Genomic DNA, 15561 nt, shown 5'->3' with positions numbered 1-15561 from the left:
AATAATGGCGTTAGGAAAGGCATCCAGCTGTAGAAACTCTGCCAGATCAGATTGGAGCCTGGTGTCGCCTCCTTGTGCTTCATACAACATACTTTCAAGTTTATACTTACCCTTCTGTCATTGAATATTGTAATGCCCTGGCCATGTCAGTTTCATTTATTGTGAGCGAAGTACCATCTCTGAAATGTATGAAATGCATATAATGCATAAACATATACTCAATATATACACACACACACACACACACACACACACACACACACACATATATATATATATATATATATATATATATATATCATTATTATTATTGCTAATATACACTCCAGACAATATTATCATCCAGTGAAGTGAATGCAGAATTACTCATCGAAGGAATTTATAGAGTGACCGATAACTAATAGAAGTTGTAGACATTAAATAGGTTTGGCATATAGGTGTAGATAAATGATCAAACCTGATTAAGTGTGGGACTATAGTGAATAGTTATATATTGCAGATTTAGTGTTTCAACAAGGAAACTATGCTTTTGCAAAATTTAAAAGCTCATCAGAAAGTTGAAATATTGAGGATTGATAAATGCAGCAAAATTATATGAAAACATTTCTTTACAACTCAAACTTTCAAAACAAGATTTAATTCATTATTGCAACTCCAATTTTCTTTCACATCCAGCTAAATTCTTGAATTCATAAAATCTTGAATACTGAGCATCTATATACAGAAGCGAACAATACAGAGAGACTTACCGAAGTTTGAAGGTGCCAGAAAGTATTGGAAATAAACTGTCATTTGGCATACCACCAGCCATAGAAATAATTTCTTTTGGATTCTCAAAAAAGATGTCACCTACAAGAGAAAATAAGTGAGCCATTGTCATCATCAGTATTGTTACAGAAGTTAAATGTTGCTCTGTTGTTTCAATTGTAACAAATAAAAGAAAAGATTAAAATTGTGTGTGTGTGTGTCTGTCTGTTTGTCAGTCTGTATGTATGTGTATGTCATGTATATATTATGTGTGTCTGTATGTATTTATGTGCTTGATGATGGTATTGTAAAAGTCTAGAAAATTAATGGATATAAGAAGTTGTATTAATATATATAAAATAAAAAAAACCAAAGATCTAATAAAAAAGTTTTTCTCTTGGGTTATTTTAGTTTTAATCTTTTTATTAGGCTTTTATCATATTTTCAAATGTGTTTTTTAATCCTTTATAAAATTTTCTAGACTTACACAACACCATCATCAGGATATGGAATGTTTCTGGAATATGAATAAATGCACGTGTGTGCACACAGGCACACACACACGCGTGCACAAATTTAATTTTTTTTTTTGTTGGTTTCGGACATTACTGGGACACTACCTTCAAGGGTTTTAAATCAATTACTTGTTATACTCATCCATATTTATCATGTGGTTATGTCAACATAATGTAAGAGAGCGTGATCTTTTCATATGGAACAAGGTGTTCAAACAGAATAACTTGTTTTGATGAAAGTAAGATGAGTACCATGAAGCTGATAAGAGTACAATGAAAATGAGAAGAGTACAACGAAGGTGAGGTGAGTAGAATGAAGGTGAGGTGAGTACAATGAAAGCAAGGTGAGTACAAAGAAGATGAGGTGAGTACAATGGAGGAAAGGGGAGTACAATGAAAAAGAAATGAGTACAATAAAGGTGATGGGAGTACAGTGAAAGCAAGGTGAGTACAATGAAAGAGAGGTGAATACAGTGGGGTGAGTACAATGAAAGCAAGGTGAGTACAAAGAAGATGAGAGGAGTACAATGAAAGAAAGGGGAGTACAATGAAAAAGGAATGAGTGCAATGAAGGTGAGGGGAGTACAATGAAAATGAGGTGGGTAGTGACGGTAAAGTGAGTACAGTGAAGGGGAGGGGAGTACAATACTCCAACTCCATGATTCTAATTCAAGTGCAGCTGATTGAACAACTTAGTATTCATTGTTGAAACAAATGAAGATTCATTTGCTGGATCAGGGCTAAACAGAGTTAAAAAACAACAAAAACGTACATTAACACAATATTGTGAAAATTATGAATCAGCTTACTTAATAGTCTAATTATGGAGGGTTTTCTGTGCAAACTAGTTTTGTTGAAATACCGCTTGTAATTCATATTTGAAGTTGGACTTGTCTGAAAAAAAAAAGAGAAGAAAAAGAAAAGAAACAAAGAAAGTAGCAAACTTTTTAAAAATGTAGTTCAGTTCATGCATACATTTTGTATAACCATATTATAACTCTACTTGTTGTTCTGTTAGTGAGTTGCTACAAAATTGGTATTGTTATTAAGGTGGCAAGCCAGCAGGGTTGTTAGGACACTATACAAAATGTTTTGTGACATATTTTCCAGCTCTGTGGTATTTATGTGAATGAGGGAAGTGGTTGTCTCTGAGTCTCAGGAATTTTCTGGTCATATTAGTGGTTACTGTTCCTTCTGACACATGGAGATTTTTTGCAATTGACCTCATGGATTTCATGGGATTGTAATAAATGGTCTGTTGAACTTGCTGGATAAATTCAAGTGTTCTGATGATTTCAGAGCGTTTAGAACGCCTTTTATGCTTTGATACTGGTGATATGTTTCCATCTTCAGTCTCTAACTCATTACAAACTTTGTAGACGAAAGATCTGGCAACTTTTAAAAATTGAGATATTTCTAAATCCCAATGTTCAGCCTTTATAACCACAATAACAGCATGCCTCTTCATTTCTTGAGCAAGCTGAGGGTTTACTATTATTATTTTCTGAAACAAAGATTATACAGAGTTAGCAAAGAATGCAGCAATGACCCCCCCACCACCAAAAGGTATGTCCTCAAATACCTTACGCACCCTGTATATGGCTTCTTTCAGTTTCCATCTGCCAAATCCTCTCATAAGACTGTGGTCACCCTGGAGCTATAGTGAAAGACACTTACCCAGGGTACTATGCAGTGGGACTGACCTTGGAACCATGTGAAAACTAACTTCTAATCACATAGCCACACTTGTGTGTGTGATATTGCATACAAAAAATGTTAATTTTCTTTATCTATCTTCTGTTAGTGAATATTCTAACATTCATTATTGAAAATTAGAGCAAAAGTCTTATTTTCCAGTAGCTTCAAAAGAATCTATTAAAAAAAACCCAAAAAAGAAAACATTAGATTCCTTCAACAGGGAAAAGCAAATTTTTTCACCATGAGTGAGATTTTATATAGCAAATACTTTCATTTTCTTAAATGCACAGAGAAACTTACATGAAATTTTGATGGAAACTTTAATATTGATCACTTTGAAACATGAAGCTTGTATCATCGCCCCAGGGGCAGTCTTAAGCAAGTTTAATATCAAAAGAGTTGCCAAATTAAATTAATAAAGATTAATTTGTTATTTCTGAAAGGTTAAAATGTACATAGAGACACCACCAGTAATGTTTTACCCGCCCATAAAATGCAATTTTTTTTTCTGGAACACCTCGTGCAATTTTCTAGGTTACCTTATTTTTTTTAACAATACATTATCTAGACTTGCTTTTTTTATTTTTTGATCCTTTTTTTTTTGCTACACAATGTGAACTTTTGTCCGATTTTTCCACAATCAAAACATTTATGATTTTTAAAAGGACAATTATTTTTAAAATGTAAACAACTGCAGCCACAGTACAAATTTGGTCTTGACATTCGTTTTTCCTTTTTCTTATCTGAGTATGTATCTGAGAGCAATCTTTTCCTTCAATTTTTTTCTGTGTTATGTCTTAACTGCATGTAGAGTTAATTTTTGGTCCTGTTCAAATTTTGTTAATATACGGGAATGTATATCAGCATCTTTTCTTGCTGTTAACCCTTGAACAAAAATTAGACATTTGAAAAAATCCGGGGTTAATTCATTTAATTTGAATTTTTTACACTCTGTTAACAACCCCAGCATAGGTGACGAAATCTCCATCTTTTTTAACTAAATTTAAACATTGCCAATGAGTATTGAGCAGGGAACTTATTTCACTGAAAATTCTCGATAACAAATTAACTGTTTCATCGAAACAAATCTCACCTGGTTTCTTCGGCAGAATATAATTACTGTATTTTTGGATAACTTTCTTAAAAGTAGTCACATCTTCTTCTCGTCATTCCAGTTTTTACACTATTTTTTGAAGATTTCTTCGTATCTTCTGAAATATGCAGAAAAAGCAGTACCTTCTTCTTGGTTATGAATAAATTCTCCACTTGAATTTGCTCTGCTGTCTGACAAGAACGAACCTGAAGTGTTTTCAAACTTCTTCAAATATTATTTCCAGTAACTGTTGGTATTGTTGTTGTTGCGGTTGTAGTTGTAACTACTGTTGTTGCTGTAGTAGTTGTTGTTGTAACTGCTGTTGTTGCTGTTGCAACTGTACCATGCGAGCCAACAAATCTTCCATGTTAATGAATTTTTCTTTGGTTTCGTATATCTTGTCACCACTTTTATATCCTTGACACACGTTGGATATATAATTTACGCAGCGGGGGTTTAATCAGTGTGTTCACACGACGTACTTCGCAAAACTACCAAACACTCACCCTCGACTACTACCGACCTCTACTCTTTATAAGAATTCGGCTAGTTCATTCTTCCAATCCCTCAGGGGTGTCAATGACTCTCACCACAACATATTTAACGATGAAATCAATTGATGTTTTATATTTGCATATATTTCCATTGAATGTAATTTTGCAATCTCAAGTAATGTTACCATAATGTCTTTGTTAATTGGTAACTGTAAAATTAAGAAAATAAAATGTCTATACATTTACAGAGTTATAGCGAGAAACAGCTGTGCATTGCAGTAGTTACATTTTGTGAAAGGAGTAAAGGAGTAAAGATCCCCTTCGGTCGGGAATGACCATAAGATTGCACTTAGAAAGTTCCCCTCTGAGGCACAAGTCCAGGCAAGGTTGTTTATGGAAGACCAGCGGTCACCCCATGCATACCAGCCTTCTCTCTCCACATTACTGATGCTATCCAAGGGAAAGGCAAAGGCCGATACAGCTTGGCACCAGTGATGTTGCAACTCATTTCTACAGTTGAGTGAACTGGAGCAATATGAAATAAAGTATCTTGCCCAAGAACACAACACAGCCCAGTCCGGGAATTGAATTCACTCCCTCATGATTGCAAGCCTGAAATAACTGTCCACTGTAATAATTTATACAGTGAAGTAGCTATATATAGAAATACTTATATTTTGAATAAACTGAACGTTAATATAACTTTGCAGTAAAATACCTCATATTGAACAAACTATACATTAAAATAGTTACACATAAGTATATGCTGTTAATATTATGACTTAAGAAGATAGCAAGTTGGCAGAATTGTTAGCGTGCCGAGCAAAATGCTTAATGGTATTTCGTCCGTCTTAATGTTCTGAGTTTAAATTCCACCAAGATCAACTTTGCCTTTCATCAAGAAAATAAGTACCAGATAGAATAAGTACTGGGGTTGATGTAAATTGACTTGCCCCTTCCAAGAAATTGCCGGCCTTGTCTCAAAATTTGGCAGCGAACTGGCAGAATCATTACCGCACTGGGCAAAATATGCTTTGCAGCATTTTGTCCACCTTTATGTTCTGAGTTCAAATTCCGCCAAGGTCAACTTTACATTTCATCTTTTCAAGGTCAAGAAGGCAATAATGCCCTACCTCTCTGGGAATCAAAACCCTGATATTTTGAGCTTTCATGAAATTATTATACAGGGATTATATACTGAAATAGTTTTTAGTAATGTAGTTAGATATTGAAGTAGTTATGCAGCAAATGCTGAAGTAGCTATACAAGGATGTAATTATAGAAATGCAGTTACATACTAAAATGGTTATACAAAGAAGTAGTTATAGTTATTCTGGGCCAGATTTAAACCCTGTGGGGTCCCTCGGCCAATACGTTTTGGGGCCCCCTATTATTTTGTTAATTCAAAACATAGTAAGATATTAAAGAGGGCCCCAATAAATCTAGGGATCTCAAACACCTTGAAGAGGCCCCAAAACTTAAAGAGCTTTAGTAGATTCAGAGGGACTCAGTTATATTTAATGACTTTTTGAATCTAAAAAGGCCCAATGAATCAAAAGAGGATTCAATAATTGGGCTAAAAAAATTTAGTAGTTATACTATTTTGCTGGATCATATTTAGACCTTGTAGGGCCCCTGGCCCTACAGATTTTGCAGGGCTCCTACAATTTTGCTAATTCAAAATATAATATAATAAAGAAAGCCTCTTTAAATCTGAGGACATCGTAGTTTGAAAAGGGGACCTCATAGTTTGGAAAGGGGACCTCATAGTTTGAAAAGGGGACCTCATAGCTATACAGAAAATCTAGTTACAACCTGAAACAGTAATACAGTAAAAAGTCTAAAGTGAGTATTTAGTTGCCTTCATGGCTTTAAGTCAGAAATAAAATGATTTAACAATGTTCAAAATACATTTCAAAAAAGAAACGTGAATATATTACAGATCAACTTACTGTATAGGAAGGAATGATTCAGTTCTGATAATGTGCCGTAAATGTTGACTGTCTTTTCAGAAACGGTTTTATCTGTGTGCTTTAATTATTGTTATCATGTCTTATTAACTAGGCTGTTCTTTATATTTGTAATACACCCTCTGCATATGTGAAATAAATAAATAAATAAATAAATAACATCAACGATAATAATCATAATGATTTTTTTTTTTGCCACCTGGGTGAAGGATGAGGGGGGGGGGGGGACAGTACAAACACAGACATAAAGTGTCTGGGGGTTTATGTACAATGAAATGATTAAAGAAATAAAAGAGAAAGGTATGCACCGCAGACAATGAAAGAAGAGAAGTATACATAGTGTGTGAGAGAGAGGAGAAGGAAAGAGATGATAGTGATGTGATCCTTCTTATACAGGAGGACCCCTAGGGATAATTGAGGAACCCCACCATCCAAAATCTCCCTGAATACCAAGGACAAGTGCCCTCTCCAATTCTTTTCTTCTGACTCACAGATCTACACTTAGAGTAGTACCATCCACTCTTGCCATTTTTGTAACTTTCACCCACCTTTCAATAAATACACTCAAGAGCAGCACCTCCCTCTCCGCCCTCACTCACCTATTTTTTTAATTTAATTTAATTTTATTTAATTATTTATTTTTCTTTCTCTTCTTTTTCCCCTTCATCTGTTACTTATTTCTCCCCACATTTATGTACCCTTCACATACTTTAGCCTCCGCACATTCTGAATGAATCTTCCATCTGTAACATGTACCTCTTTGCGACAACGTAGCCTTTAATTTAATCAAGATATTGGGGATTTTTTGTCAAAATACTTTTTTAAATAAACAAATTTTGGAGAAAATGTGGAGGGGGGGGGGCGGGGCAGAAGTCTTTCCAAAATATCTTTGCAGAAAACAGCTGAAAGAAGCCAGTCGTATATATGTATGTATGTGTGTTTGTGTGTCTGTGTTTGTACCCTCACCATCGCTTGGCAACCAATGCTGGTGTGTTTATGTCCCCGTAACTTAGTGGTTTGGCAAAAAGAGACCGATAGAATAAGCGCTAGGCTTACAAAGAATAAGTCCTCGGGGTCGATTTGCTCGACTAAAGGCGGTGCTCCAGCATGGCCGCAGTCAAATGACTGAAACAAGTAAAAGAGTGAAAGAGTAAAAAGAGAGATCAATCTGTCCGACTAAACCCTTCCAGCCAGTGCTCCAGCATGGCCACAGTCCACTGACTAAAACAAGTAAAAGATAGAAGACATGGCTTAAGGTTATTTAGGATAACACCAACAAAACCCATTTCTGAATGTATAAAACAAATAAATACATGGTTTCCCATTTTTTTACTAAGCAGTTTTACAAGAACTGAAAAAAAAGGAAACGACTTCGTTTTTGGATGAGATTTCATTATAAATTCAAAATTAATGTGATTTTGATGAGAAATGTGACATTTAATATACCAATAAAACAGTAAAATCATATGAAGGCTGCAATTAAAACTTAATAAAGATAAATATTAAACAAACACCACCACCACCACCACCACCACCATCATCATCATCGTCATCAGCATCGTCATCATCATCATCATCATCATCATCATTATCACATTGTCATCATAGTTATTGTCATCAATGCCACCACCACCAGTAACCCCCCCCCCCATCATTATCGTTTTTATGAGATTGAACAGGTTACCACTTTCCAAGTCAGTTTTTAGCACAAAGTTATTGTCCCCACCCCCCACCTCTAGCCAGATCAGAGAACTACATATTCCTCATACATTCCATTTTTGTTGTTTCTAGAGCCCTTTTGTTGTTTCTAGAGCCCTTTTGTTGTTTCTAGAGCCCTTTCTAACATCCATCACTATACCAATGAGGGGTGGGTGGGTGTTAGTCCATAAGTCCGCATTACTCTTTAAGGAACATAGGGCCATTCTCCCAGTTTCTCTGGTGTATATATTCCTCCCTGGATGGGACGCCAGCCCATTACGGGATTACTCATTTTTGCCAGATGAGTGGACTGAGGCAGTGTGAAATGAAGTGTCTTGCTCAAGAACATAATGCATCGCCCAGTCCAGAAATCGAAACTACAATCTTATGACCATGAGTCTAACAACCTAACCACTAAGCCACATCCCTCCACACCAATCACTGAACGGTTGCTTAAAGCTAGGAATTTTTCAGCATCCCTTCATAGCAAACTACTGCCTCAAATAAGCTTCAACTTTTCCATGCAAACATGGAAAAGTGGATATTAAAATGATGACAACAACGATGATGATGATGATCATCATCATCATGACTGCACATACGCACACATACACACACACACTCACATATATATATATATATATATATATATATACACACACACAGCCAGGCTCACAGCCATGCACAAGGGTCTGTCACAATGTTATTAACAACAACAGGTAAATTCTTTCATATTATTTATTCAAATTACCCAAATCATTAGAATATTACAGAGATGCACTTGCATAACAAGTGACCTAATCTGAGATTGTTTACTGAAACAAAGACAATTGCAGCATGGAAGGTGTTTATAAGCCATTTAAAAACACAAAAATCATTAGATTCACTTCAACATTTAAATTTAATTTGTCAAAATATTTTCATCACTTTGAGGTCGCGACCTGTTCACTGACAAAATTCTGTGCTGCATCATTAAAGTATTAACACCATCAAATTATGAAGCATCATGTAACATATTTAGCCAAACAAGATAAAGGGTTTGTGTTTTTTTATTTAATCATGTTACTGTATTTTTATTTATGTTATGTGCAAACAAACAATGGTGTCAATATGATTCAGAAGCACTAAGGATTTGTAGGCACGTGATATTTTGTTATACAGCCATAATAAAGTATACTAAACGTTTTTATTAGTCAATAACGTGTTCTGCAGTGTTAGCAGAGCACTTTTACATTACCTTTTAAGGTTATCTTTACAGATAATTTATAGACATTAGGAGCTAGCACTAATTTTTGCTATGACATTTCATATGAGATGTCAGATACTCTTTTACTCTTTTACTTGTTTCAGTCATTTGACTGCGGCCATGCTGGAGCACCACCTTTAGTCGAGCAAATCGACCCCGGGACTTATTCTTTGTAAGCCTAGTACTTATTCTATCGGTCTCTTTTGCCGAACCGCTAAGTGACGGGGACATAAACACACCAGCATCGGTTGTCAAGCAATGCTAGGGGGACAAACACAGACACACAAACACACACACACACACACACACACACACGTATATATATATACATATATATGACGGGCTTCTTTCAGTTTCCGTCTACCAAATCCACTCACAAGGCTTTGGTCAGCCCGAGGCTATAGTAGAAGACACTTGCCCAAGATGCCACGCAGCGGGACTGAACCCGGAACCATGTGGTTGGTAAGCAAGCTACTTACCACACAGCCACTCCTGCGCCTATACAAACAATGAGATCGAAGATGAAAAACAGATATTAAGTGTATATGCCATATTTCGGAGGTTCTTGCCTCTTCACCGGCACCCACCAGACCCATTAATCATCTCCGAACACATTGCGTATATATCCACTATGTCTAATGGTGTGTAGCTTATTGGACATAGCAATTTCCATATTAAGTGCATTCCTGGAACTGGTACATAAATGTTTATTTCTTTTATTGCCCACAGGGGCATAAACATAGAGGGGACAAACAAACAAGGACAGACAAAGGGATTAAGTCAATTACATCGACCCCAGTGCGTAACTGGTACTTAATTTATTGACCCCAAAAGGAAAAAAGGCAAAGTTGATCTCAGCAGAATTTGAACTCAGAATGAAATACCCGCAGACATAATACCGTTAAGCATTTCACCCAGCGTGCTGACAATTCTGCCAGCTCACCACCCTGGAACTGGTACATAAATGTTAATGACTTATAGGTATGTGGTAATTCATTATGCAGCCATGGTATACTATGAAGTATATTAAACGTTTTTATAAGTCAATACCATGTTCTACTGTGTTAGCAGTGCTACTACATTGCTTGTTAAGGTCATCTCTACAGATTATCAATAGAAATTATAGCCAAAATTGATTGTTGTTACTACCTTTTCTGTACAAGATATCAGATGAAAAATGATTGAAGCAAAAAGAGAGAATAGAAGAGGAGGAGAAAGAAGGGTGAAGAAGGGAGCAAAGATAAAACAGTCAGTAGATGATGGGGGGGGGGGGGAGAAAGAACAACATTATGGGGAGGAGGAAGAGGAGGATAAAGCAAGAGCAGAAGTGAGTTGAAGAAACAGGGAGCTCTCTTTCTCCTGATTATGCTTAAACATGATATGAAGGGACGGGGAGACAAAGATTAAAGCTATGATAAACTTACAGACATTGAAGAGAATATTAAACAGGGGACGTTAAAAGATAATGGAATTTAAATGGTAGATTCTCAGATTTTGGGTATTTGGTTGCATTCTAATATTCTGAGTTCAAATCCCATCTGGATTCATTTTACCTTTCATCTGTGCAGGTGGCATGTAAAATACACTATTTCGAGTGTGGCCGTCGCCAGAACCGCCTGACTGGCCCTTGTGCCAGTGGCACGTAAAGCACCCGCTACACTCTCGGAGTGGTTGGCGTTAGGAAGGGCATCCAGCTGTAGAAACTCTGCCAAATCAGATTGGAGCCTGGTGTCGCCTCCTGGTCCACCAGTCCTCAGTCAAATCGTCCAACCCATGCTAGCATGGAAAGCGGACGTTAAACGACGATGATGATGAATGATGATGATGATCCCCACTTCTGCTGAGAGGAGCTGGGATGAGCCCTAAAAAAAAGGTAAGACAACGATTTCTACCAGAAGGATAAGTAATTGAATCATACATATGAATTTCTGATGAACTGCAACGTCTTTGAGCAAAGAAATAAATATCCTTCATAACAATTATCCAAGCTTCTTAACATTTCTCAGTGGTAACCCATTGATTGAATTTCATACCCAACCAATGATTATACTCAGGAAATGGGATATGTCATCCTGTTGTATAATTCAGGAGTGTCAGCTCTGACTGTTTGGTCATGTTGCTCAGTTTTCTGCACTGGAGCCTGAGTATTGTGGTTTCTTCTCTGAGAATCCGACTGGGATGAGAGTTTGTGTTGGCTGACCACATACCACATGGGCACAGCAGATGAATAAGTATCTCGCAGAGATGGGGACTAACCTGGACACCGCATGGAGAGTTGGCTGAGATGACTGGAGCAAATACTAACAAATGATGGATACATAGATTCAATACAATGGCAGATGCACCCATACCAGACCTTAACCCTTTAAATGAGCAATTAAATTTCGTAGTTATTCCAAGTAATGATGTTAAATATCTGACAAAGACAGAATTGGTATTTTCTGCCTCAATGAACTTGATATATCGTCGTCGTCGTCGTTTAACGTCCGCTTTCCATGCTAGCATGGGTTGGACGATTTGACTGAGGACTGGTGAAACCAGATGGCTACACCAGGCTCAAAAATTAGTTCCAAACATGACATTCCTCATCAAAAGATAGATTGGTGAATAAAACTGCTTTCTGCAGTTAAGGGTAATGAAATTTTGATAGGATATATCTGATTTCTGCAGTGAAAGGGTTAAAATAAAGTTTTGTGGTGGTGTTGATGGAGGTGGTGGTGGTGGTGGTGGTGGTGGTGGTGGTGGTGATGATGAAGATGATGATAATGGTGGTGACAATACTATATCTGAAAGTGTGTGGGTTGGTTTTTCTCTTCATATAATCTAAAAGTGCTACAGTCATTCATTAATTAATGAATCATCTAAAATTCTTGTAGTGACCCAACATAGCCTCAGTCCAGTAAAAGAATAAAATTTAAAAAAATCGAAGGAGACAAATATAAGCAGTTTCATGTTTCATACATAATCAAGATAGTTGGTTCATATCTATATATGTGTATATATGTATAAATAGTTATTTATTGAGGTTACGGAGCAGCCAAACACTAAAAGTGTATTTCCATCTTAGGTTATTCATCATCGTCGTCGTCATCGTTTAACGTCCGCTTTCCATGCTGGCATGGGTTGGACAGTTTGACTGAGGACAGGCAAGCCAGAAGCCTGCACCAGGATCCAATCCGATTTTGCAATGTTTCTACAGCTGGAGTTCTCGACTTGTAGCACTTGCATGTGCGAGTTGTTTGCAAGACATCAACCACCCGGATCTCTGAGTACCTTATTTTTTCAAATATATAATACCTGTACATCACCTCCAAACCTTCTAAAATATATATATATATATATATATATATATATATATACATATATACATATAAAGAACATCTATCTATCAATGTGTGTTGTGTGTAAATATATACACTGGGAGCTCCTCTATGCTGATGACCTTGCCCTAATTGCGGAGTCACTATCAGAACTAGAGGAGAAGTTTCAGGTGTGGAAACAAGGTCTAGAATTGAAGGGCCTTAGAGTCAACCTAGCTAAAACCAAAATCCTAATAAGTAGGAAGGTAGATAAAACACAAACCCCTTCAGGTAGATGGCCCTGCTCAGTATGTAGAAAAGGAGTAGGTAGTAACTCTATAAGATGTACCCGGTGCAAGCTATGGACACATAAGAGGTGCAGCAACATCAAAGGCAGGTTAACTAGCAAGTTAGTTTTTGTTTGTGGCAGATGTTCAGGTGCAGTGGGGGCTGTGGACAAACAGGAAACAACTTCTATCTCATTCCAGGGTGAAAAACTAGAGGTAGTCGATAGCTTCCGCTATCTGGGCGACCAAGTTAGTGGTGGGGGTGGGTGCGCTGAAAGTGTAGCTGCTAGAATAAGAATAGCCTGGGCAAAGTTTAGAGAGCTCTTACCCCTGCTGGCGACAAAGGGACTCTCACTCAGAGTAAAAGGCAGACTGTATGACGCATGCGTACGAACAGCCATGCTACATGGCAGTGAAACATGGGCTGTAACTGCTGAGGACATACGTAAGCTCGCAAGGAATGAAGCCAGTATGCTCCGTTGGATGTGTAATGTCAATGTGAATACCCGTCAGAGTGTAAGTATCTTGAGAGAAAAGCTGAACATTAGAAGCATCAGTTGTGGTGTGCAAGAGAGACGATTGCGCTGGTATGGACATGTGGTGAGAATGGATGAGGATAGCTGCGTGAAAAAGTGCCACACCCTAACAGTTGAGGGAACCCGTGGAAGAGGTAGGCCCAGGAAGACCTGGGCTGAGGTGGTGAGGCAAGACCTTCGTACATTGGGCCTCACCGAGGCGATGACTACTGACCGAGACCTTTGGAAATGGGCTGTGCGTGAGAAGACCCGGCAAGCCAAGTAAGATCGTTGCCAGTGCCCCTGGACTGGTTCTTGTGCGGGTGGCACATGAGATGCACCATTTTGAGCGTGGCCGTTTTCGTGCGGGTGACACGTAAAAGCACCCACTACACTCTCTGAGTGGTTGGCGTTAGGAAGGGCACCCAGCTGTAGAAACTCTGCCAAATTAGACTGGAGCCTGGTGTTGCCATCCGGTTTCAACAGTCCTCAGTCAAATCGTCCAACCCATGCTAGCATGGAGAGCGGACGTTAAACGATGATGATGATGATGATGATGATGATGATGTGTGTGTATGTAATGTATATATATATTCGTGTATGTATACATATACATACACATATATACATACATATACATACACATATATATATATATATATATATATATATATATATATACACACACATACATATAAATATACATACATACATACACATTTGTGCATGATATTAAATATTCATGATGTTGTTTCTGCAAATATAGTCACCTGACAGTGCATAAATCTATTTGTTATCTCAGAACTTTCGTTTGTTTTCTCTTGTTCCAGAACATTTATAGGGTTTTCATTGTTTTGTTGTTTTTTTTGTTTTCTTTTCCTATTTAGGAGGAAGGACAGTATTGATGACCATCTTTCAGGGCCTGCAAAACCCTTTTTGGGGAGTGGAGGTGGAAGAGAGAATCATAGCATAACTCATAGGTTACCCTTAAACCAAAGACTTCACCCAAACGTTTGCAACAGACCAGACTTAAGAAAAACCAAAGCCCTAAGCAATGTCACTAATCTTTTAGCATTTAAAGCAGACATATCAGAACCAAAAATATTCTATCTATTTTGTGTTGAAAATGCCTCTCACACTTATCCTGTAATATCCTAAAAATAAGCAATCTATATGCGCAGGAGTGGCTGTATGGTAAGTAGCTTGCTTACCAATCACATGGTTCTGGGTTCAGTCCCATGGCGTGGCACCTTGGCGAAGTGTCTTCTACTATAGCCTCGAGCTGACCAAAGACTTGTGAGTGGATTTGGTAGAGGGAAACTGAAAGAAGCCCATCATATATATATGTATATGTTTGTGTGTCTATGTATGTCCCCCACCATCGCTTGACAACCGACGTTGGTGTGTTCACGTCCCCGTAGATTAGCGGTTTAGCAAAAGAGACCAATAGAATAAGTACTAGGCTTACAAAGAATATATTATTATTATTATTCAGGTCACTGTTTGGAATCGAACTTGGAATCTTGGGGTTAGTAGCCCGTGCTCTTAACTACTATACCATATGCCCATGGGCAATTATGGATTGAATTTTAGGGCTTATAAATCTAATATTTTCCTGTCCTTCCTTCATACCGGTTCCCATATGCTACTCATATCTGCACTCAGTCTGCTTAGGAAGTTATTACGTCCTAGCATATGTGTTGTTTCTTTTAGTTTTCGTTTTTTCTAGTGGTGTTCTCTGTCTATTATTTTAACTTCATCCCACAGGAGGAGATGGTCTCCATTTTTCCATACATGATCAGCTATACCTGATTTATCAATATCTCCTCTTGTCACTGCTTTGCGATGTTCGTCTGCCCTTATTTCGAGGGGGTGACATGTTTCGCCTTTGTACAACCTACCACAGCTGCATGGGATGGAATACGCGCAGTCCAACTCATGCCAGCATGGAAAGCAGACATGAAATGATGATGATAATGACAATGATTTTTATAATTAA

The 15561-nt window shown here is 37.5% G+C and overlaps 1 protein-coding gene across 4 annotated transcripts in view; it reads right to left on the bottom strand.

Moving 5' to 3' along the window:
* The window catches only part of LOC106879841 (kynurenine/alpha-aminoadipate aminotransferase, mitochondrial), a 13607-nt gene extending 6958 nt beyond the window's left edge, over positions 1-6649 (bottom strand). The window contains exons 1-4 of one of the 4 annotated variants that reach the window (XM_014929548.3): positions 6500-6649; positions 2072-2156; positions 750-849; positions 111-179 (exon numbers count right to left, since the gene is read on the bottom strand). In XM_014929548.3, the coding sequence (XP_014785034.1) occupies positions 111-179; positions 750-849; positions 2072-2138 (236 nt within the window). In that variant the 5' untranslated portion in view covers positions 2139-2156; positions 6500-6649. Of the gene's footprint in view, positions 1-110; positions 180-749; positions 850-2071; positions 2157-2844; positions 3027-4053 lie in introns of those variants that run through there. The other 3 variants (XM_014929549.3, XM_014929545.3, XM_014929547.3) reach the window with 3 other exon arrangements.
* Positions 6650-15561: the final 8912 nt, after the last annotated feature.

This window comes from Octopus bimaculoides, chromosome 23, assembly GCF_046866305.1.
Source record: "Octopus bimaculoides isolate indiv1 chromosome 23, ASM4686630v1, whole genome shotgun sequence".
Taxonomy (NCBI): domain Eukaryota; kingdom Metazoa; phylum Mollusca; class Cephalopoda; order Octopoda; family Octopodidae; genus Octopus; species Octopus bimaculoides.
Note: the sequence above shows the minus strand (reverse complement) of the source record. Positions and strands in the feature narration are given on the sequence as shown.